The sequence below is a fragment of the Toxorhynchites rutilus genome, chromosome 2 (assembly GCF_029784135.1).
Source record: "Toxorhynchites rutilus septentrionalis strain SRP chromosome 2, ASM2978413v1, whole genome shotgun sequence".
Taxonomy (NCBI): Eukaryota; Metazoa; Arthropoda; class Insecta; order Diptera; family Culicidae; genus Toxorhynchites; species Toxorhynchites rutilus.
The window spans coordinates 25,182,976-25,206,018 of NC_073745.1; the positions used below are offsets into that span (position 1 = coordinate 25,182,976).

The 23,043-nt window shown below is 37.2% G+C and overlaps 2 protein-coding genes across 8 annotated transcripts in view; both read left to right on the forward strand.

The window, feature by feature from the left end:
• LOC129765614 (uncharacterized) overlaps positions 1-17,592 on the forward strand; it is a 53,202-nt gene extending 35,610 nt beyond the window's left edge. The window contains 1 exon segment of the mRNA XM_055766026.1: positions 17,282-17,592. Within this exon segment, the coding sequence (XP_055622001.1) occupies positions 17,282-17,592 (311 nt within the window).
• Positions 916-23,043, forward strand: part of LOC129771779 (uncharacterized) — a 111,010-nt gene continuing 88,882 nt past the window's right edge. For 2 of the 7 annotated variants that reach the window (XM_055775803.1, XM_055775809.1), the window contains exon 1: positions 1,105-1,241. The gene's annotated coding sequence lies outside the window, so the exon portion shown is untranslated. Of the gene's footprint in view, positions 1,273-17,648; positions 18,003-23,043 lie in introns of those variants that run through there. The other 5 variants (XM_055775807.1, XM_055775806.1, XM_055775804.1 and 2 more) reach the window with 5 other exon arrangements.

Consider the following 23,043-nt stretch of genomic DNA (forward strand, 5'->3'; position numbering starts at 1 on the left):
CCACTCTTAGAGAAAAGCGTATTGAGCTTGTTTAGTAAGGAAGGAATTGAAAAAACAATTCTCATCTTCTATAGTCAGAGCTCAAAACACCCCAAAGGTGACCCAAAGAGAAAATCCGAACACACATCCAAAGTTGCATAATGCGAGACATCATTTTTGCACGAACATTTCAAAACATTCTGCTGAGCGATTACGAAAAACGAAACAAAAAAAATAACACACTGACCAGTGTGTCACACGCATCGTAATAGACATGCTATTAAAAATTAGGAGAAAACTCGGGAAAAGAAAGACGGCCAAAGCTCTAAACGTCTAAAAATCACGTTCGAAGGCAGACAAACAACCTGACGCCACTTGCGATTGTGCGATGATGATATGGGATTGGGGAGGGGACCGAAGTGGTCATCTAAACAAAATTAAACAAAATAAAAACCCCTCTGCTTGGTGTTGCCGAGTGTGCGAATTACGAAGTCCATGCGTTGCAACGCAATGTAATGTTTTAATCGTCGGGCACACATATTTGTGTCCCCAACTTTGCTTACTATAATTGTTGCAATCCGATTCGTGGTTTTGGGAAATCATCAATAACCCTCTCGCTGTCGCAGTTCGTGACTAATTCGGAATAGTCTGTTGTTACGTCAAGGTATCCTCTCGAAATAGGCCAAAGGACAAACTCCTTTGGCCTTAAGCTTATCCACCCTAATGCGATCTCCAAGCGGCTTTTCCACCGAGGCCCTCACCGGTAGTAAGAAAGTAATAGAAAGTAGTCACCCCGTCGCGGTGTGGAAAGCGTGAATCCGCGGAGAGATGGGAAAAATTGGATTAAGCTTGTGCAGTTCCATTACGTAAGCTGAATAGAAAAAAAAAACAACAACAAAGAAGCGACGGGAAAAAAGAAACAAACTCAACGAAACGTTCTGACGGTTTTTCGCTCCTTGGCATGGGTTGTGTGTTTTAGTTCCACACGATCCACGCAGTAGAGAACACACGCCTTTGGGTATTTCTTGTGTTTGCATTATTTTTTTTGGTTGGTTTTCGTGCGCGCGATCGTATCGTTAGATATTTTCCCACATACAAAGACACACACGCATACGCACACGTTCACACGGTTGTGTGTGGAGGGAGAGGTGGGTGTGAGGTTTTTTTTTCTCTTGCCAGCTTACGTCTGGCTGATAAGCAAATCTCGCGAATGATGTTATCAGGTGAAGGTGCGATGTAGTTTGTGAAAATCGTCCGCTAAAGTAAGATGCCAAAACCATGGCCCCTTGAAGTGTAAGATTGTATCCAAAAGTGGTCTTCTTTGGTACTTAAAAAGTTATTTGGGGTTCTATTGTGCCATACCGTGTATTGTGTTGGATATTGTGTGAGCAGAAGATTGGATAGGGTTAACCAAAATAGTTCGAGTGGAAGTTACATTCGTTCGGTGCGGATGCTGGACTTAACGTGAACACACAGTAGTGTAAATCATTTGCTTGTAATCAAAGTGATTAACATACCCATCCGGCTAAACCGTCACTGCCTTTCCGCTCGAAAAACACGGGAAGCAGACACGACTAATTATATCTCTGATAAACGGGAAGAAAAACAAAAACCATCGTACAAAAATTGTCATCTCAGTGATAATAGAAAAAAAACATGTACCTTGCCACAACCGCACAACTACTTAAGAGGCAAGAGACGGAAGGAAACATGTGGCTTTCCTGGAAAACACAGTGAAAAGATAAAACGATGATATGACAAAGATGAGATGTGTGTGGAACTACCACAAAAAGTGCTGACCTTGGAATTCCACCTGCCCTCTCGGAGTGGAAGAAGAGCAAGAAGTGCTTGTGCACCAGTTTTGTTTTCCTTTTTTTTCAACGTTTTTGGTAACAGCAGAAAAAATGCACAGTTTCAGTGACCCACTGCCGGGTGGAAGGTGGTTGATGAGTTGCCGAAAAAAAAACGGTCGGTTATGACAAGAAACCTGCAAACAGAGTGAACAAAAATGGAACACAGCAGCGATCGCGTTGCCGCACATTGTGTTTTCATTCATTTGAGCGCTTATCGGGAACAAATTAAGCAGGAAAACAGTGATAATTTATTGTGCGATTTTTTTTTTTATTACTCGAAGGAATTTTTCTGCCAGTGTAAAGGTTGCAATGCGGAAGCGTACAAAAAAATTACTGTCATAAAAATAGTGCCACTAAGACGGAAGAGTGACGGAAGTGGGGACTCCTGCGAAACTAACTTGTTAGAATTGGCTAATTTGTGCCGACAATGGTTAGCAACAGTTGGTTCGCAGTGGCGTGAAGGTCTCGGCTGTTCCTGAATCGGAGACATTTTGGTCAAGCAAAACCATGAGCTGAGACAATCGCATTTCATATCGATTTAACTTTGGCACCGAAGGCGGTTAATTCCCGTGCTGTAGCCATATGGCGGAGCATGCAGCATAAGATTGCGTTGCAGTCAAGATTTATCACCACTTGCATGCCGACTAAGAACCGAATCCACACACATGTGCGTTCGACCGGATTTGGAACATATGTCTATGTTCTGAAGGCGGATCAGAGAAATCCCACGACATTCTGGTTAATTGCTGTTTGCGGAATGCTTTGAACGAAATCGATCCGGCACGTTCGGGTTCAACGGCATCTGATGTGGTTTTTCTGTTACTTAACGGAAATATTGTCAAAAATACTAAACATCGGATAAATCTAAAATATATTGATGTTTTCTTTCAATATCTATTGGATCTATTCCTTTAACAATGTTTTATAACTCCACACAGCGCCAAATTAGCGAATTCGAGCAACATCTAGCGTAGAACAACAGCGCATTCGCTTTAATGTATTACCATCTGGAATCCTGTTAATCACATACTGAACTACTCAAAAAAATCGAAACACCCAAACTCGACACTAAGCGTATGCATAAATAAAACAGTTAACAATGCACAATGGTCCAGGAGATGCATTTAAGTGGTAATTAGCATTTTGAGCTCGACAGTTATTCTCTAGACAAAAACTGTCTCAGACAAAATTATTACATATGATAGAGCGCTCATTTTTATGTTATCAAAAATAGGGTGACCAAACTTGTCGATGAATTACAAAATATAACTTTCTTATCTTTATAGATAGAGGTAAACATAGTTCGACAATATTGTAGTACCAGTTATTTGAGACATCTTTGTAGAACAAAGTTTTTTTATATCTCTTGAAATAATCGATATACCTTCTTTTTTCTAAGTTACGTTAGGGTCACCATGAAAAACAAAACTGTTTTATTGCTCTAACTTTTATATTTCAAATTCTACATCATAACTATCTTCGTACAACTTTTAGAGCTTATCAATACAAACATTTTGCGATGCAGAACTTGTCAATATCTCAACTTCACTCAATGATATTTAATATTTCTTCCCAAAACATTCGCTCTCTTCAATTGTTTGTCATTCTTTCTGGGGCAAACATAAACAAATACCATTGACATTTGAAAGAGCATATTTTACTCTACATGATGTATGATCTCCAAAACTATGTTATTTTTCGTGTTTGAGTAAATTAAAATTGAAATTATGAATTTTTGGGTAAAAAACATCAATAACTTTGAGTAGGATTAAAATATTGACAAGTTCTGCATCACAAAATTTTGGTATTGATAAGCTCTAAAAGTTGTATGGAGACAGTTTTGATGTAGAATTTTAAATACAAAAGTTAAAGCCAAAACCCCCGTTTTTTCATGGTCACCCTAATGCAACTTAGAGAAAAAGCGCTAACTCGATTATATCAAAAGATAGAAAAAAGTTTTGTACTACAAAGGAGTTTAAAATAACAGGTGCTACAACATTGTCCAACTATGTTTATCTGTATTTATGAAGGTAAGAAAGTTAGATATTTTATTTCTTCAACAATTTTGGTTACCCTATTTTTGATAACATAAAAATGAGCGCTCTATTATATGTAACAACTTCGTCGAAGACAGTTTTTATCTAAAGAATAAATATCTCCCTCAAAGTTGTTTTTAGCGATTTCTATCTATGTTACATTAGGGTAACCATGAAAAAACGGGTTTTTCCACTCCAACTTTTATATTTAAAATTCTACATCGAAACTGTCTTCGTATGACTTTTAGATACCAACATTTTGCGATGCAGAATTTGTCAATATCTTAATCCGACTCAAAGTTATTGATGGGGTTTCATCCAAAAACTCATGATTTCAATTTCAATTCACTCAAACAAGAAAAATAACAGTTTTAAAAATCACATATTATATAGAGTGAGATTTGTTCTTTCATATTCTGTCAACAAACAACAAACGTGTTTTTTGGAAAGAATTATCAATAACTTTGAGTGAAGTTAAGATATTGACAAGTTTTGCACCGCAAAATGTTTGTATTAGAATGTTCTAAAAGTCTTTCAAAGACAGTTTGTATGTAGAATTTGAAATATGAAATTTAGAGCAAGAAAACAGTTTTTTCATGGTGACCCTAACGTAACTTAGAAAAAAGGCGCCATATCGGTTGTTTCGAGAGATAGAAAAACTTTGTTCTACAAAGATGTCTCAAACAACTGGTACTACAACATTGTCGAACTATGTTTATCTATATCTATAAAGATAAGAAAGTTATATTTTTTATATTATCGACAATTGTGGTCACCCTATTTTTGATAACATGAAAATGTGCGCTCTATCATATCTAACAATTTTGTCTCAGGCAGTTTTTGTCTAGAGAATAACTGTCGAGCTCTAAATGCTGATTTCCACTCTCAATGCATCTCCTGGACCATTGTGCAATGAAAACAATTTAGTGCATCAGTCATCACAGTTTCTTCATATCAGTGTGATTACCAGTTTTTTTCTGCCAGAATATTTTCTTCGTTTTCGTAATACAATTTTTAAACTAACTCCTAAATGGCTACTGCTTTCCCGTCTAAGAACAAGAAAAAAATTGTTTTATAATGGTCTAAGTAACAATAATTATGATAATGAATTATTAATCTGTGTTTTGTTAATAGCTTTCAATCATTCTCCCCAATTTTTTCATACTGCTCTTAGTTACACTTTAACAAGGTCGTGTTATGGCATTAGTACAAATAAAAACTCTTTAAGGTCAATCAAGAGGGCTTAACGATTGCTTGTATGTATTTGATTCACTATGACTAAACCAAAACATATTTTCAGAAACTTCGTCCACTATGACTGAACAATTTAACTATGAAATCATTTCGTTCATTCAATACGCTGTCGACATGGGTTTTAAACTGTTCGGCTCCTTTAAACCTATGTAACTGAGCCTATAAAAATAAACGATTTAAATAATATTGGTTTTAAACTGTGGAATTTTCCTCAATAAAACTATAGGAGAAAAGGGGGGAATTTCGACCACCTAAGCAAATCGCCTAATATTTCCAAACCAATACGGTCTAAACAAAAAATGTCACATTGTATACTGAGCTAAGCTTGTTTCCTCTCAATAAATAATGTTCAGTCATTATATAAAGCTTCATTCTACCAAATATATCATAAAATAAAAGAGATGATCTTTGGACATTAAAATTTGATGCGGGGTGATTTGGACCGTCTGAGGGGTGATTTGGTCCAGTGTGTATTTCATCGAAAAAAAACATACTTATGTTTATGTAAAGTATTTTGTGATAATGTTACAATCAGTAACAATGTTTTGGGATCGATACCAGGTGTCTTGACCAGATTCCAGGCCAGAAAAGTCGGATTGACACCATCTCGAATTCAGCATGAATCTTTTCACTGTTGGTCGAGCATTTTCAAACACTTTTGATGCTTGGTCAAAAAAAAATCCGTTCTCGATGGCCTACGTTGCTCTTTCAAGCTCCTCCTTCTTCCAACGTTGTCTGTCCATCCTATTTTTGTAATTCAGTGGCATCTGGAATCAATGAGACCAAAGAAAAGTCTAAAACCTGTCAATTCACCCCACAGAAACGTGTCCATGTCACCCCACACAACACGCAAAAATTAAAATGCAATTAATTTCATTTATTGCTATCAAACTTACAGTTTCGCTACATCAAATTGTTCCTCTTCTGTAGGCGAACAGAACTTTACTGCACAATACACGAAAAGTTTGTTTAATCAGCGGGAAGAACCTTAAAACCACGATCGGAAAACTCACATTTTTGACGCTCAAAGTACTTGATGTATTTATGCTACCGTTTCCCTCTACTTGTGAAGTTTTACCAAAGTTTTTTTACTTTAGGTGCGTACGGTTCAACAATAGAAGGAAATGACATTATAAAAAATCCAAGTTGAGCCGTAATTTTTGAGATAAAGGGGTGGTCCAAGTCACCCCATATGACCAAATCACCCCATGTTACCCTACAATGAAACGCACTGGTTTTATGGCTTCAAACAGTATTTTAATAACCAGAAATGATCGACAGAAAAGCATAAACATTGTGTTTCAATGTGAGTTACTTTTCCGTGTTCATTGAAGGACAAAATTCGAATCTTCCGATTCAGAGAAATTAAATATTTCATTCCTTCTATTTTCTGGTTGTCAAAAAATCGTGGCTTCTCTCTAGTCGCTATGGTGATATGCACTCGGTTCACTCAGACTGCATACTGTTATCAGTTTTTGCTGATCAGTCAAAATAAATTTGTGCCATAAACCTGGCTGTTTACAACATAAGTGTGATCTAAGTGCGATGAAAGCAAAATGTAGGTTAAGAAATGCTTGATAGTTTGCTACTACAAACTCGTTTTTTTTAAATTTTGTTACTTAGTGCGATTTGACAGAACACCGACCAAATGTAACATTCAGATACAAGATTCCTTGTGAATCCTGACACTTTTAACCAATTTTATGTTCTCATATAAGCGGAACTGCTGAACATTCAAACCAGTGTTTGGAAATATTGAGCTTATTAAGTTATATTGAAAAACGATTTTTATCAGTGTAAGACTTATTGTCGCTTGTCGATACTGCTGTCATTCATTCGACTTCAAACATTTTTACTACTGTGTTCATTCATATAGATTCTGTTCTATCTGAGCTTTCTTTGAAGTTCGAGTGATGAGACTTCATCCACATTTATTCATTGCCATTGAATTGTCAGGAATGTTGTGACTGTTCATTTTCTATATCTTGACAAGTGTGTGATTTTCTCATTGAGACAGTGCCTTGCTTATTCTGAAGTCAGTTATTCTTGAAGTTACTCCGAATGGAAAAATAAATCGGTGGTTCAAGCGGAAATTCCAACAAAAGAGCACTATCAGCACGCACATTCCGAGAAATTGCTAGGGATAACATAGGCTTGAGCGACGTGGAAGCATTTTACAAAATCGATTCGACCATCGAATGCAAACTTCGGCAGTAAAATTTGCATTTTAGCAATTTCATCTGCCATTACGTTCGCAACACCCGGAAATATATAGCGAATACGGTCTGCTGGAGGAGTTTGATTCGTCTGCGAAAAAAGCTCGAATTATTCCCAAAGTGGTCCTGCCTTGGACACCATCCCATTTACGCCTTGTTTGTATAAAATATATCCGTTAACAACACTCGCGTTAAAAAAATAATAAAAAAAAACACTCGCGTCAAGCAAATAAAACAAAATACGATGCTACCATTTTCTACTGCGGCGATCAAGACTGTAACTAGACATCAATTGATTGAATTTATCAACGGCATTCATATTATTATTATAATCCACAATCAATGAAGGAATTCCCTGACGATTTTTTCTCTGTACTATGGAGTATTGATTTGGATTGTGAAAATTTTAAACAATGATAACTTCTTTATTGTCCACCCATTCAGTGGCAATTATTCCCGTATCACTTACTAATGATTCATATTCTCCTCGATGTTTGATATTTTTACTAAACTTAGGCATTATTTCTCGTTTTATTAATAACACCGCAAGCATTTATTTGTTTCGATTTCAAGTCCACTAATAAATTTATAGTGGTAAAATAATTAACAAAATAAATAGCATGTTCTTTTCCAACCAAGTCTGAAGTAAGAGTAGTCACAATTTTCTCACCATGGTTTTTCGTTTCTTCATTTTCAATTTTCCAGTGTATACATTAAATTTGTGGAAATAACCTGAATTATTTGCTAGAATCCATAATTTGTACCCTCTTTTGATTGGTTTATTCGGGAGACATTGTTTCATAGAGCTACGCCCCTTGAATTTTATCATCGATTCATCGATCGCGAGACTTTGACCTGGATTCAAATTCTTCTCTAAATTTTCTTGTATCTTTTTCAAAAATGGACGAACTTTATATAGTTTGTCAAAAATGATGGTATCTCTTTTTGGAATCAACATATTATCATTTATATGTATATGACTTAGAAGCCAACCGAAACGATTTACAATTGACATATGTATTCATTGCGTAAATAAGATATAGTGCTCCAAGCGTCTCTATAACTGGGGAGTGGATTTATTCCCATTATAAAATTTATACCAATAAATGCGCGAATTTCTTGTTCATTATTGTATCTATTATTGTATCTATTATTTTGTGTTCTGCATATAAATTGGTTTGAAAAACGATGAAGTCATGTGTTTCCGTTTTGAAGTGTCCGTGTGATGTGTTTCCGTTATAACTCCATTTTGGAGACTTTTCGGCAAATGATTCTCTATTGTGCATTTTATTTTCTTCTATTTCACTGTTTTCAGATTCATCTGAAGTAGAAAGTAGTCGAATTCGTTCTTTCATTGCACAATGGTCTAGGAGATGCATTTAAGTGGAAATTAGCATTTAGAGCTTGACAGTTATTCTCTTTACAAAAACTGTCTTAGACAAAGTTGTTACTCATGATAGAGCGCTCGCTTTTATGTTGTCAAAAATAGGGCGACCAAAATTTTCGATGAAATAAAAAATATAACTTTCTTATCTTTATAGATAGAGGTAAACATAGTTCGACAATGTTGTAGCTACAATTATTTGAGACATCTTTGTAGAACAAAGTTTTTCTCTATCTCTTGAAATAACCGATATAGCGTCTTTTTTCTAAGTTACGATAGGGTCACCGTAAAAAAAAATGATTTTGTGCTCTAACTTTTATGTTTCAAATTTCACATGCAAACTGTCTTCGGAAGACTTTTAGAGCTTACTAATACAAAAAAAAATTCGGTGCTGAACTTGGCATTATCTCAACTTTACTCAAAGTTATTGATATTTCTTCCCAAAAAACATGCTCTTTTCATTTGTTTGTCATTCTTTCTGGGGCAAACGTAAACAAAGTTTATTGGCGGCATTTGAAAGAGTATGTTTCACTCTACATGATGTGTGATTTTCAAAACTATGTTATTTTTTGTGTTTAAGTTAATTAAAATTGAAATCATGAGTTTTTGAGCATCAAAATGGTCTTCGTGCGACTTTTAGAGCTTATCAATACCAACATTTTGCGATGCAGAACATGTCAATATCTTAATCCTGCTTAAAGTTATTGATGGGTTTTCATCCAAAAATTCATGATTTCAATTTCAATTTACTCAAACACAAAAAATAACATAGTTTTGAAAATCACATATTATATTGAATGAAATCTGTTCTCTCAAATTCAGTCAACAGACATTTTTTATGTTTGCCCTAGAAAGAATGACAAACAAATGAAGAGAGCATGTTTTTTGGGAAGAAATATCAATAACTTTGAGTAAAGTTGAGATATTGACAAGTTCTGCATCGGAAAATGTCTGTCTTATGAAGACAGTTTGCATGTAAAATTTGAAATATAAAAGTTAGAGCAATAAATCAGTTTTTTTCACCCTAACATAACTTAGAAAAAAGGCGCTATATCGGTTATTTCAAGAGATAGAGAAAAACTTTGTTCTACAAAGATGTCTTAAATAATTGGAGCTATAACATTGTCGAACTATGTTTACCTCTATCTATAAAGAAAAGAAAGTTAGATTTTTTATTTCATCGACATTTTTGGTCGCCCTATTTTTGACAACATAAAAGCGAGCGCTCTATCATGAGTAACAACTTTGTCTAAGACAGTTTTTGTTTAGAGAAAAACTGTCAAGCTCAAAATGCTAATTTCCACTTGAATGCATCTCCTGGACCATCAGAATCAATTATAGAATTGTCATCTGAGGCTATTTCTTCAAAATCCAGGTTATTTTTGTTCGTCTTGAATCAGAAAGGTAAAAAATACATATTTTAAAACTAAAATTATAGTTTTCACTATAAACTTAAATAATAAATTAAAAACCTGCTTTTATTTCTTACTCGCTAGCACACTTTCATCATTTACAAAAAAAATTAGGTGATAAAGTTTCTATTTTTCTTAAAAATAATTTTAGTTTCTTATATAGAAGTAATGTATAATAAAGAAAAGGCTTTTTATTTATTTTCACGAAATCATGAAATCACTAAACAAAGCTGCACTACTAAAATTGTTTGGTTTCAACACTTGATGAACTTATCATATGATGATAAACTTTGCCAACGCAATCGAATATATTTCTGACATTTGCTAATGATGTTGCCAACTAGCTTAAATAAAAAGGTTCCGGAAAAAATTATGAGCGCGTAGCTATTCTTATATTTCTAGGTGAGACAAAAAATGTCCCACCATGCGTTATTACGCATCAAAAAGGTGGGACATTTTTAATACCACCGTGCCCCAAAGAGTTAAATAGCTCCATATGATAATCAAGAAATATCAATTGGTTTCTAGTTAAATTATCGAAATTTAAGCACCGGTTCATTTTATCACCCCTGTTCAATGTAACCACGTTACATTTTGTCGTTCTGTGTTCGCAGTGATATCAAATGCAACAAATCAAACCAGAAAACATTGACGAATTGAAAAAAAAAGTCCTACCACCATGGTAAAAAGAGAATTCGAGTTAACGGATCATTCCTGAATTTCACGTTTTATATCATTATTATTTACGAACCAACCTGATATAAAAAGGACTCAAAGGGCACTTGCTTACCTTCAGGAAACGAACAATTTCGTTAATCCGTTCCCCTCAAATTCTAACATCGTCACTGCTTTTGCTGGCATCACTGTTTCATCCCACCCGTAGCAAAATCAATTCCGGCGTAACAATCGATAATTAATAATCGAAACAACCGGGAGCAAAACAAGAACACGGTGAAGCGGAAAAAAACGAAACCCTTTGAATTTCTGTTGCTGCTTCCAAAACCGACTCCCAGATTCGGCTATCGAAACGCTCTACCACGCATCCGTAAGCATTGGCAGTTAATTTGAGCCATTAGCTCGCCCTCATCAGGCCGTGTGTGTCTGCGCGTTGCTGGATGGATGGAGAATATTCTTCGAGGTTGAAGTTCTTTGTACGGGAGAACAGATAAAAACCATTAGATACATTTATGAAATAACCGATATCCGGGATGCGCGAGAAATAATTCTCCCGTAGAACCGGTAATGTAGCGCGGTTACGTGGCCGATCGAAGATGAGCTTCTCGTGGAGAAGTTCTTACCGGTTTCAGCCGTGAAAACGTGCTTTCCTATGCGGTCGTGCACTAATGCTGAAAGTGCAGTTGTTGTTGTTTTGATGGTTTGTTGAGTTCGCTTCGCGGCAAATCGATAAGACTAATGGGATTTCGTTCGCCCTGCCTGCTCTAGCGAGTGTAACTACGAAGGTAATGGACTACGGGAGTAGGTTAATTGCAGATCAGCAACGTTCACGCCGTGAGAAATACAACTCAGCGCATGATTTCTCCGAAATCTCATTACCATTTCCTCGAACTTATAACGTGATTTATTAAACGTGAAAATTTGACTGCGCGTTAGATTTACCCATTCTGTGTTTGAACGTTTATCACGCGGCCTTAATCCGGTTGTACAGTTCGTCTCCGGAACCGTTTTTTTTTTGCCTTGTTTGACGTTTGCGATCTTGGCACAGTTCGTGCGCGCGATATTTCTTCATGCTTCATCCGCCAAACGAACAGCGGAACGAAACCCGAGCACCGGTGGTTGCAGTTCTTCCTCCGGTAAACCTCCGATTGGGGGCGTCATCTGTTATGGTAACTTTTCTTCCCCCGTGTCGCTTTTACTTTCCTCGCGTGCTCTTCCGATGGCGGACGGAAATAAGCCAGAGACCCTAAAATAACTCATCTTGTGCGCATTCGCGCGCTTGCCTATTTATACGAGCAGAACCATTCCTTCATTTTGCACAGCGCACAGTCGCTAATATCCGAACCGGAACAAACCGGGGCGAAAGTTTTACATTATCCAAAATTGAAAATTTTAAAACAAAAAACAAATTACCATGACACAGGGAGGAAGTGATCGACTCGTCAGTTATTTTTTTTTTCTTGTTTTTGGACTGCTGCTAATTGCTAATATTGTTTTGCATTAGTTTTTGGCTCGCCCATTATTCGGAACCATTCAACTGGTACCAATACGATTCATCAGAGGAAGTAAATTTTTTGTCTGATGAGAAAATGAGAGGGCGGCTCGAGCGAACATGCGAACAGTCGATTTTTCAATTCGGAATCAAGTTTTGTCCATTGTTGCGTTGGTCGATGATCCAATCGACTTGGGTAAAAACCTATGTTACTTTATCAGTAAAATTAATGCAAATCAATAATTATCATTCGAGCTTAGGTTAATCAAATTTGAATTCACGTAGTTTTACATTTGTATTGAAACCAGACCTTTTAGTTAGCTTTGCTGTTTTCAACTTTGACAACTCGCCTAGCTAGAACTTTTCCAATGGTAGGGCCCTTATCATTGGCATTCAATTACGCCTCAATTTTATTAGAACTCAAGCCATACAGCTATAGTTGTTTGAAAATAACAACACTACGTTGACTGACGTCGTCCATAATTCTTGATTTTGAGTCACTGCTGAGCTACTTACTACACGAGGCTCGACTTCAATTAGTACCTGAATGAAAACAAGCTGTACACGTTATCTTAATGTGTATTGCCTCACCCGTCGATAACAGTACTGCATTTTTCGCTGATAACCATTGCGATATTTTCGTGGTATCTTTGTTTTTGTGTCATCCCCTCCCACCCATCCTCGATTGGCGCCTCCAAAATCTCTCCGGCAAAAAGTAGGTTGATCCCGTTGCACCGATAAACCGGCATCGATTGAGCAGATAACGTTGAGTCAGACTAAAGCAGACTGTTGTACTAAATTTGGTTATCTCTTTCTCTCCCCCTGTCCAGACTTTTCATAGGAGCTCAAGCGACCCGCCGAATGGATTGAAGGTAATGAAATACATCAAAGATGTTTTTCTCCGTGATGATTTCTTGAAAACTTTATTTCTTAAAGCTTAACCTATAACTATCTTTAAACTATAATGAGCACACCACATAATATTAATGTATACAAGGCTTTGCAGAGTAAAGCACTTCATAAGTCCTTCATCTACGATCGTTTGATATGACAATCTCACGTTTAATTCACAAGTTGTACTGATTTTAGAGAAACAACTTTGATTTTAAATAAGGAGGAATTAAGAGAAAAATTTAGACCAAGTTAGTCCAAGACCCGACAGCGGAATTATTGCATTAAATTCGCATGTTTATCACTTCCGATATTATCTCAGGAAGGAAAGAAGTTCAATTGAATTTGACCCTTTTTGAGATTATAATTTTAACGACATTCATTTAATTTCACTCTTTAGTAAATATTTTCCGGTGGCCCGGATGCGCGATTTTATTATAACTTTGATAATTTTCATATTTAGATGCTGGCTGCTCGCTGTCTAGAGTGGAACTGAAAGTGAAATTACAGAGCAATCTTATTAATACGCTTATTTGCTCGACGCTGCATTATCTGCTCGTTTTACAAGCAGAACGGTAATTCAGAATTAAATTCAATATTTTAGGTTTCATTATACACATAAAATTTGTATTTAATATATTTAATTGAATGTAATAGTAATGATGTCAATACATAGGTTTAATCCTTCACTATTATAAGTGGATTTCGTAGACCTACTGTTCGGAAGTTGCTCATAAAGCTACCGGTTTTGCTTGAGCCATTGATAATTGATGAAAATCCAATCCGTTTTCTTCTAAAAATTTAAAGTTCTTATTTCACAAAAAAAAACTGTTCCGCACAATCACACTTCTACGTGAGGCTCCTTTTAGTACCCTAGGTACAGAACCTACTTTTTATTATTTCTTTTCGGTCATAGAAATAATTTAAAGTATAATTGTCATCCAGTTTATTTAAGTGCTGTAGGACTGTTTTCAATTTTCAATATTTTTTCCCGGTTTTTATAGCTTCTAGTTCTGTGCCATTTTTAAAGAAATTGTTGAACCCTACTCCTCTCTGTTCTCTCTTTCTCTCTCTTTCTCTCTTTCTCTCTTTTTCTCTTTCTTTTTCTCTTTCTTTTTCTCTCTTTCTCTCTTTCTCTTTCTCTCTCTTCTCTCTTTCTCTCTTCTCTCTCCTTTCTCTCTCTTCTCCTCTTTCTCTCTTTCTCTGTCTGGCGCCACTCTTTCTCTCTGTCTCTTTCTCTCTTCTCTCTTTCTCCTCTTTCTCTCTCTCTTTCTCTCTTTCTCTCTTTCTCTCTTCTCTCGTTCTTTCTCTCTTTCTCTCTCTTCTCTCTTTCTCATTTCTCTTTCTCTCTTTCTCTCTTTCTCTCTTTCTCTCTTTCTCTCTTCTCTCTTTCTCTCTTTTCTCTCTCTTTCTCTCTTTCTCTCTTTCTCTCTTTCTCTCTTTCTCCCTCTTTCTCTCTTCTCCTCTTTCTCTCTTTCTCTCTTTCTCTCTTTCTCTCTTTCTCTCTTTCTCTCTTTCTCTCTTTCTCTCTTTCTCTCTTTCTCTCTTTCTCTCTTTCTCTCTTTCTCTCTCTCTCTCCTCCTCTCCCTCTCTCCTCTCTCCTCTCTCCTCTCTCCTCTCTCCTCTCTCCTCTCTCCTCTCTCCTCTCTCCTCTCTCCTCTCTCCTCTCTCCTCTCTCCTCTCTCCTCTCTCCTCTCTCATATATATATATATATATATATATATATATGTCAGAGAGCAATATTCTAACATGGACACGAGGAACTCGACACTATTTGATTTTTATATCGATGTTCAAAAATGTGCACAAAATTTACCAGCCATTACCACACTTTTCTTTTATTTATTTAATTATGCAGAAGAAGACCATTTATAAGTGCATTTTTTAACACAAGTCTAAATCAAGTCTACATAGATATGAACCTAAGTCTAATAAATCTAAAACTACAGAACAATATTATAAATATATTGTAAAATATAAATATATATATATATCAGAAATAACATTTTCTACTACGTTTCCACGTTGTCTGGAACATTGTTTGTAGAGGGTTGTAATAACTTTATAGCCAGGTGATGTATATGTAGATCATCCCTTCATTTTTTCTGGAGTTTAATTCAACAAGCTGTTAATGTTCCCAAGGGGATGAACCGACAATGCGAAATGTAGTAAAGCAAGCTTACTCCATGGAAACATTCGCAAGGCATACCGAACGAATTTATTGTATACTCAATCAAGTTCAGCAGCATGCGTCGCTTGGTATGGATCCCATGTAGGAAAATACTTCAAACCAAAGTGCAGAACAGTGTTTTGAGAGTGTACATATTCACAAATTGAAATGTCTACCTTCGAATGATTCCGAGTTTCGCAAACGCTTCAGTCGTTGCAGTTGATGTATTCTCCTGAAACTGTAGTTTCTAGTCTCTAGGCACAGATCACGAATAGAGTCGACCCGTTCCAATGCTTTGATATTGATACGATACAAATGATTGGTGCTCTGGAATTTTTTTTCCAATGGCGCAGCCGTGTGGCCCAGTATCCAATGCAAGAATCGACGTAAAGCCTATTTCAGGTGTAATTTGGTCGCATAAAGTAGGACATTTCTAATCATAAAAATAACGTATAAAAAGGGAAGGATGTCATTTTGCAGGTTTCTTTCAATAAACCTTAAGGGAAAAATACATGAAAATTATTCGTCAGCAGTTCGGATGAATTTTCGAACTTTTTGTGTGATACACCTAGTACTGCTGCCATAGTACTGCTGGTAACCGTATTTGCTCTCTTGTTCCACCACTTTTCCAGCGGTCATTTTATCTTTTCATGTCTGCAGCATCCCGAGTCATTTTTGCACCAATTCTGCAATATTTTTCGATTCCATTGTCTTGTTTGTGACAAAAACTTTGATTTTCTGTACACAGCTGCAAATCCCTTGTCAAATCAAGAACTTCTTGGCAAATTTTCAGCGAAAACGAACTTAAATTTGCTTGAAATGTTCCCTCTAACAGTGTTCTTAAATCATTTCAGACCTGCAAGCTGTCCAAAATTAATCTTCACGCACGATTCGCCATCCATCAGCATGAATCAAAACTTTGTTGTACAATCTTCGAGCGCATCTTTTGGTCACCAAATGTCACCAAATGCTTCAGCGTCCTGTTTGTTTTCTTACAGGCACAGAAACTACGACAACCTTCCCGCATATGGATTCTCCGGATAAGGACTTTGGTTAGAGTTGTGTTTGTGGCGATGTCGTAGTCCGAGAGTTTGCGTTAATTATCTCAATACCTTCAACCTCAGCTTCCGACCTATGTTCCACTAAGACGCGTCCTCTGATCCATCAGAGCAACACTTGCACAACTTCTTCAAAACAAAACGGATCAACGTGAAATTTTCCGTCGAAAGATACAGGTTTTTTGAACAATTAGCTGTCAAAATATTTGAGATACGCCTACTACAACCGCTGTTGTAAAATGAACTGAGATTCCGGATTTTAACTGAATAAAACCTTAAGGGTAAATAGATGAAATGACCGCCTGCACCTTTATTCTTCAGCACAAGTGTTCAAGCCATTTCGCAGAGCAAGTAATAAATGTAAATTTCATATGAAAGTCCTGGTTATGAGCTATGGTTTCAGACACGAGACTATAATCAGCTTATTCACAATGCACAATACACAGATAGATTGCTTTATGTGGTTTCCAATGCTCTAATTAAATTTTGGGAATTAATACCCAGGCCACAAAGTAACCTTAGTTGAATCTGTGAGATTGACATGAAACTCTCAGTACCTATTCCGAAAATATTTTTTACACATTCAAAATATGTACGTTATATCGAAATTCCCCTGTAGAGGAGTTTTTGGTTAAACGAACCTCTGAATAACAGTTCATTATTACATCAGTGGAAGCAATAAAACATTGAAGAATTATTTGAACTCATTTTTACGGACAAACAACAAATTTCAAATCTCTCGATGAAAATCTCGGAATTGATAAAGTCCCCCACATTCATGGGTCGATCACCCCTCGTTCCAGTTGAATGATTCAATCATGCACGCACTAATTTGCCTAAATACCTTTATGACCCTTCAGCTCAAAATTGTGCGACAACCGACTGTCGAGAGCCGTTGAATCCACCAGCACCGGTAAACCACGTTCCGCTTCTCATGATCTTTCACAGCCCGTATTATGCTCGGCTTTGCTCTCTAACTGATGGTGCGATGGTGCACTCAACGCAGGGGATACAAATTCACTCAACTCAACGAGAAACGTCTTGCGGTGGTTGTGCGCATCTGCTCTCACGCTGGCTGTCTGCCGCCATCGAGATCATTGCGCGAAATCTCACAGCAAGAGATCACAGCGCTACCGGTACCGCTTTAGTTCGAAGTGGGAAGCACAACTGACGACGACGACGACGACGACGACCACTCCCCGGGGGGTGCGCACTTACGATCCGTTTACGATTCAGTACCATCCCAGTTTAGTTCCTTCCTGCTTAGGGGCTGCTTAGATCAGTGGTGGAGTAGGAAGCTCTGGAAATCCGCCGCACCTGCTGATACCCCATCCCAAATGGGCAACTACCGAGTGGAAATTATCCACATCCTGCTCTGTCTGACGTTCGAGCTGTTTACGTATTTCGTGCTGTGTTTTAACCTGATCCGTACCTATCTTGGCCAGCGGGAGATCAATCTTCCGCTGGTGCCGTGATCCGTTGCAGCCGTTGCGTCGCGGGTTGATACACGTGGGAGTTTCTTCCTTTGTGGACATCACACGATGTGGCACGAGAATACGATCGGAAGGTTTTTAGTGCAAGGTGTGTGTGTGTGTGCGTCAGTTGATGTGTGACGAAAATTCACTGAAAATTCAGTCGAAAGGAGCCGAAATGTGAAAACGTTTAGACGGTGTCCAAAAATAGTCCCTACAAAGTTGAGTGTTGGACGTGGTTACCAAATCACGGTTCTCACCGTAGCAGCAACAGCAGCAGCAGGGTTGATGTCCAATTTGTATATAATAACCATCCATTTGGGGGAAGTGACCTGCGTTTAAACTATCGTTACTATAAATGAGTTTAATTGCATAAAGTGCCTGAGAAACTGAATTAACCATCCGTTCGTCGACCGTCGATCATCGACATCGGCTAAATCAGATTACAGAGCAATGATTTCAACATTTTTTTTTGAACGAGGTAAAGTGGTGGTGACAATGACGATTATGTTGAAGATAAAGTGACTGCTTGTGAAATTTGTTGAGGTCTGTTTTCCTCCGCTCGCTGGGTGACAATCGGCAACGTACAAAGCTCGACTATTACAAGATAACCACCAGGTCCGGTGCTGAGTCAAAGCCGTCGCGAGGTCGGTCGGTCGGACGGTTTGACGGCTATTAAGATACGCGCCATTGGGTAGCGAATACCGTCGCATTTCGCCCCTTCCTCCCCTGCGGTGGTGGTGTCGGATGTGAATTGGGACAGCGGGTGGCGTTTATTGTCGGCAAGTGGCATTATATTTAACAGTGGCAAACGCGAGGTCATCGTGAGTCCATTGCGGCTGAAATATATAATTTGTCGTATTGTTCAACTGGGAGGTGACGAAAAATCGGATCTCCTTTGGTTCATAAATCTTCTGGGAAGTTTAATTGGATGCGGTTGCAATCGGCTGCAATTGACCGCGGGCCGTTTGGGGGATTTTCACACGCAACCGGAGACGTGCATCGTAATATTTTGACACTGTGTGAATGATTGATGTTTCGCAATGTTTTGCTCCGTGGATGAGCGATTATTAAAATTTCATATTTGTCAATTACGCAGCCCAGTAACTGAGCCTGTAAAAATAAACGAATTTATTAAAAAAAAAACGCAGCAATGGGTTTGGGTCGATTTCGAGCGTTTTGTTCGATTGTAATCCTTTTTCCAGTGAGAGATCTCACAAATTACCACTGGAAAGTTTGTTTGGAATACCATTTATTTGTTATAACAAGATCGTAAATTGGTCAGATAATTTTAAAGTTTCAATTCTGTATCGACTATATATTTTTTTCAAATCGGTAGAACAAAAAACCCTCTTGATATTTTGTTATTTTATGTATTAAATATAGGGGGTTATAAACATAAATAATGTATTGTTATATTTAATTTACTTGTTTATCAGTCCTGTATTTTTTCAGAATGCATTGAAATTTTTGAAACAACTCTCAAGTAGAAAGTTTTGGTGAGCCTGAAAAGAGCCGATAATTTACGTGATTTTGTAGAAAGTCAGTCGAAGGGTCGCCTCTATAGCGTGGTTCCCTAGCATTTATCATGGAAGGGATAGTTGTTAGTGGGGGAAGGTAAACATCAGGATTCACTGTGGTAGGTGATGTGATTTTGTGAACGCTGTTCTCAATCACTCATTACTCCGCGATTTAACGTACACCTCACCGTCGAGTTAAATTAAACACAATAAATATCGCAACCGAGGAAAGAAGACAGAGCGCAAGCAGCACGTCTAGTCTGCATCGATGCTAAGCCTGAACTCCTATATTACTAACTGGAACTGTAAACGGAAATGTGAGAATTGGAAACACAATATAAAAACTAAATCAGGAAACCGAAATATGAAAGTGGATCTCAAATCATGGACAGAAACCAATAGAATCTGAATGTAATGTCCCATGAAATCTCACAAAAAACGTTACAGGTATGCGACCAATTTAAAAAAATGTTTTATCCTCAAAGAAAGCTTACGCATGTTTATCGGGAGATAAAATTGAAAATATGAACTTACAAAAAGAAGCTGGCAACCATGATATCTGTAAATAATGCTCATGCTTGTAATTATTGAATTTGTCTGGCTCACGTCTTATATCTCGTGAGACACACATGGACCTTACTGGCCGCTCAGAGAATGGTATAACAAAGAGAAAATAGAGCGTATACCTTTGAATGGAGAGAATGAATCTACAATCAACAAACAAGCACCTAAAACATATAATGGAAAGAGAGACAAAACAAATTTTCAGGTCCAAAACTCGAAAGAATATAGAGCGAATGTGTATAAATTATCTTTAATTAATCGTTCTGACAGCTGTATTTCTTGGACACTTTACAATCTAGAATTAATTTTGGAGTGAAAAAATATGTGGAGAGCAGAAATGGAATTTGGAGAAAATCGAAACTGTCCCTAGTGAAACACAAACAGGAAGACCATCACACGCGGCATTCTCACTATGTCACTTTTCTGTTCTCATATATGAGAACCGATAACAATGAGCTGAGAGAGACTGAGAAAGAGAATATGTTTCACTTATGTTTCGCCTTAAGGTGAAGGTGGAAGCTAGCCATTGTAGTAGTATAGGTAAACCCACGTGTAAATATGGGGTAATAGTGTTTGTGAGAGAAGAGCGAAGCACATGTAAATAGATCAATTCACTTATCAGACCTTCAACCTCAGCTTCCGACCTATGTTCCACTAAGACGCGTCCTCTGATCCATCAGAGCAACACTTGCACAACTTCTTCAAAACAAAACGGATCAACGTGAAATTTTCACCGTCGAAAGATACAGGTTTTTTGAACAATTAGCTGTCAAAATATTTGAGATACGCCTACTACAACCGCTGTTCGAACTTAAATTTGCTTGAAATGTTCCCTCTAACAGTGCGTTTGGCGCTTCATTGACACTGACAATACTGATTATACGCGAGCGTAACATGAGCAAATTTATAACACATGCGAATTGGGCCTCTTTTGATATTAACAAGTTCTTCCGCATGCTGATAATTCCTTCATATTTTCCTTCGTTGGTCGTATTGTTTTCACATATTCACGTTGGAGAGCCTTAACTCTTCTCTTCGTTGGCCGAGACATTTTGATTGAATGTAGTACTTTTCCGTTTATTGTTTTTGAAAGCATAGGCAGCCGTGGCAGTGTTCCGAGCTCTGCAATACAATTTTCTTACCCAATGTTGAAGTTGCTAAAACTTACATTATAGACCCATTAAACGTAAAAATAATGATTGTATTGATATCAACACAATTTTATTCTATTGATTTTCATGATATGAAACGCTATGACTCAGGAATAACATTTTATTGAGTGGTTTTGATAGATGTTTCGATGATGTTGTCTGGCATCAGTGTCGAAAAAATAACGATGCTTTCTCCAATACAAACAAAACCATTGTCGAAGATTGAAAAATGAAAATTTAACTTTCAGAGCACTTGCTCGAGTTTTCCGACGTTGTTCACTATACAGTGCGACAGCAGATGAAAATTTAATATCTTGTGAGTAATCGATTAGAGTTTGGCTGATATTACTTCATGGGAAGTGTGGGAAAATGATCATTTTCTCCACACTGTTTCGCAAAATTATTGATTTTCGGGCGAAGGGTGAGGGAGCGAGATGAAAGAAATGAGCGCCATTGTGGCAGCCATTTGTGGCTAGCTTCCACCTTCACCTTAAACATTAAAAAACGTAGAATATATGCAAAATAACAACAAAGACGTTAGATGCAATGATTATGCATCTTACATCACACCATTTCCTGTTAACTGCAATCACCACACTTTCTTTTCACTTCTATTTTTATCACTCTAGAGAGGGGGATATTTAATAAAAATTTGGTCAAGCAATGGATCCCAACGATAAGTTTTGCTTTTGCTCTCTTTTGCTTCGCGAACACTTTACATCCCCGACGGAAAACATCCGCGATTGCCAACTATTTGCTCACATCGGTGAGAGAGAAAGGGAAGAAACTGAAACATGTCTAAACATGTCGATCGATGACTCTTTATATTTTCTTCAATATTTATAAAATAAAACACTAATCCCTAACACAACCATTTTACAAAATCACGCCGAACAAACGTTTTGAACTGTAACTGAAACACTTGTTTTTCCGTTACTTTGTCGAAAAATAAACGAAATAGATTTGCTCTTAAAAATCGATTGAGCGCTTCAAAGGCTACATGTTTTCAGAAATGGGCGTATTCGCAATTCACTCGTGTTTGCAGCCATCCATGCTTTACAGCTGGTCCATGCTTCATTCTTCTTCGTCTTCTTCAATGGCACAAACGTTCCTAGAGGAACTTCGCCGTCTCAACGTAGTATTACTTGCGTCATTTTTATTAGTACTTAGTTGAGATATCTATGCCAAATAACACGCCTTGAACGCATTCTGAGTGGCAAGATCTAGAATACGCGTGATCACAGTGCAAGTCGGAGGAAATTTCTTTGAAGAAAAATTTCCCCGATCAGAACGGGAATCGAACCCGAACACCCGGCATGTTAGTTATGACGCTAACCACTCGGCCACGGGAGCACAATGCTTCCTGGGGTTTCGATTAGATTGTTTACTTTACAAAGACTTTAAACTTGAGAGTACATTCGCTTTTAGCATCTTAGAAAAAAAAATAAAGGAAATGTGAATAAAATTTTTCTTCGAGTAATTAATATAACAGATTTGGAAAAAAATCAGAGCATTTTTTCGCTACTTTTTTAATGTAATTGCTATCATAACAATTCGATGCAAAAACGGGGGTTTTATGGGGGTTTCGGACATGCAAAATCTGCTTTCAAAGTCATTGGGCCCCTGTGCAAAAATTAAAGAAAAAAAAATCTTTTTTTTTCAATCTCTGGAGTTTTTTCTTGAGTAATTGGTTATTTTGAAAGATTTTCACAATTCACGATTTTCCAAAGGGTTTCATGGGATTTAAATCAGATGAATTTGGGGGCTTGAGTTGCACATTGATTTTGTGATCATGAAACCTTTTTTTTCCCAACTTTACCTGTGTACCTGAATAATTGAATATTGATAAAACCTCCAAATCAGCGGCATTTCACTCACGGTATGGGGTAAACAACATTTTCCATAATCTATTCAT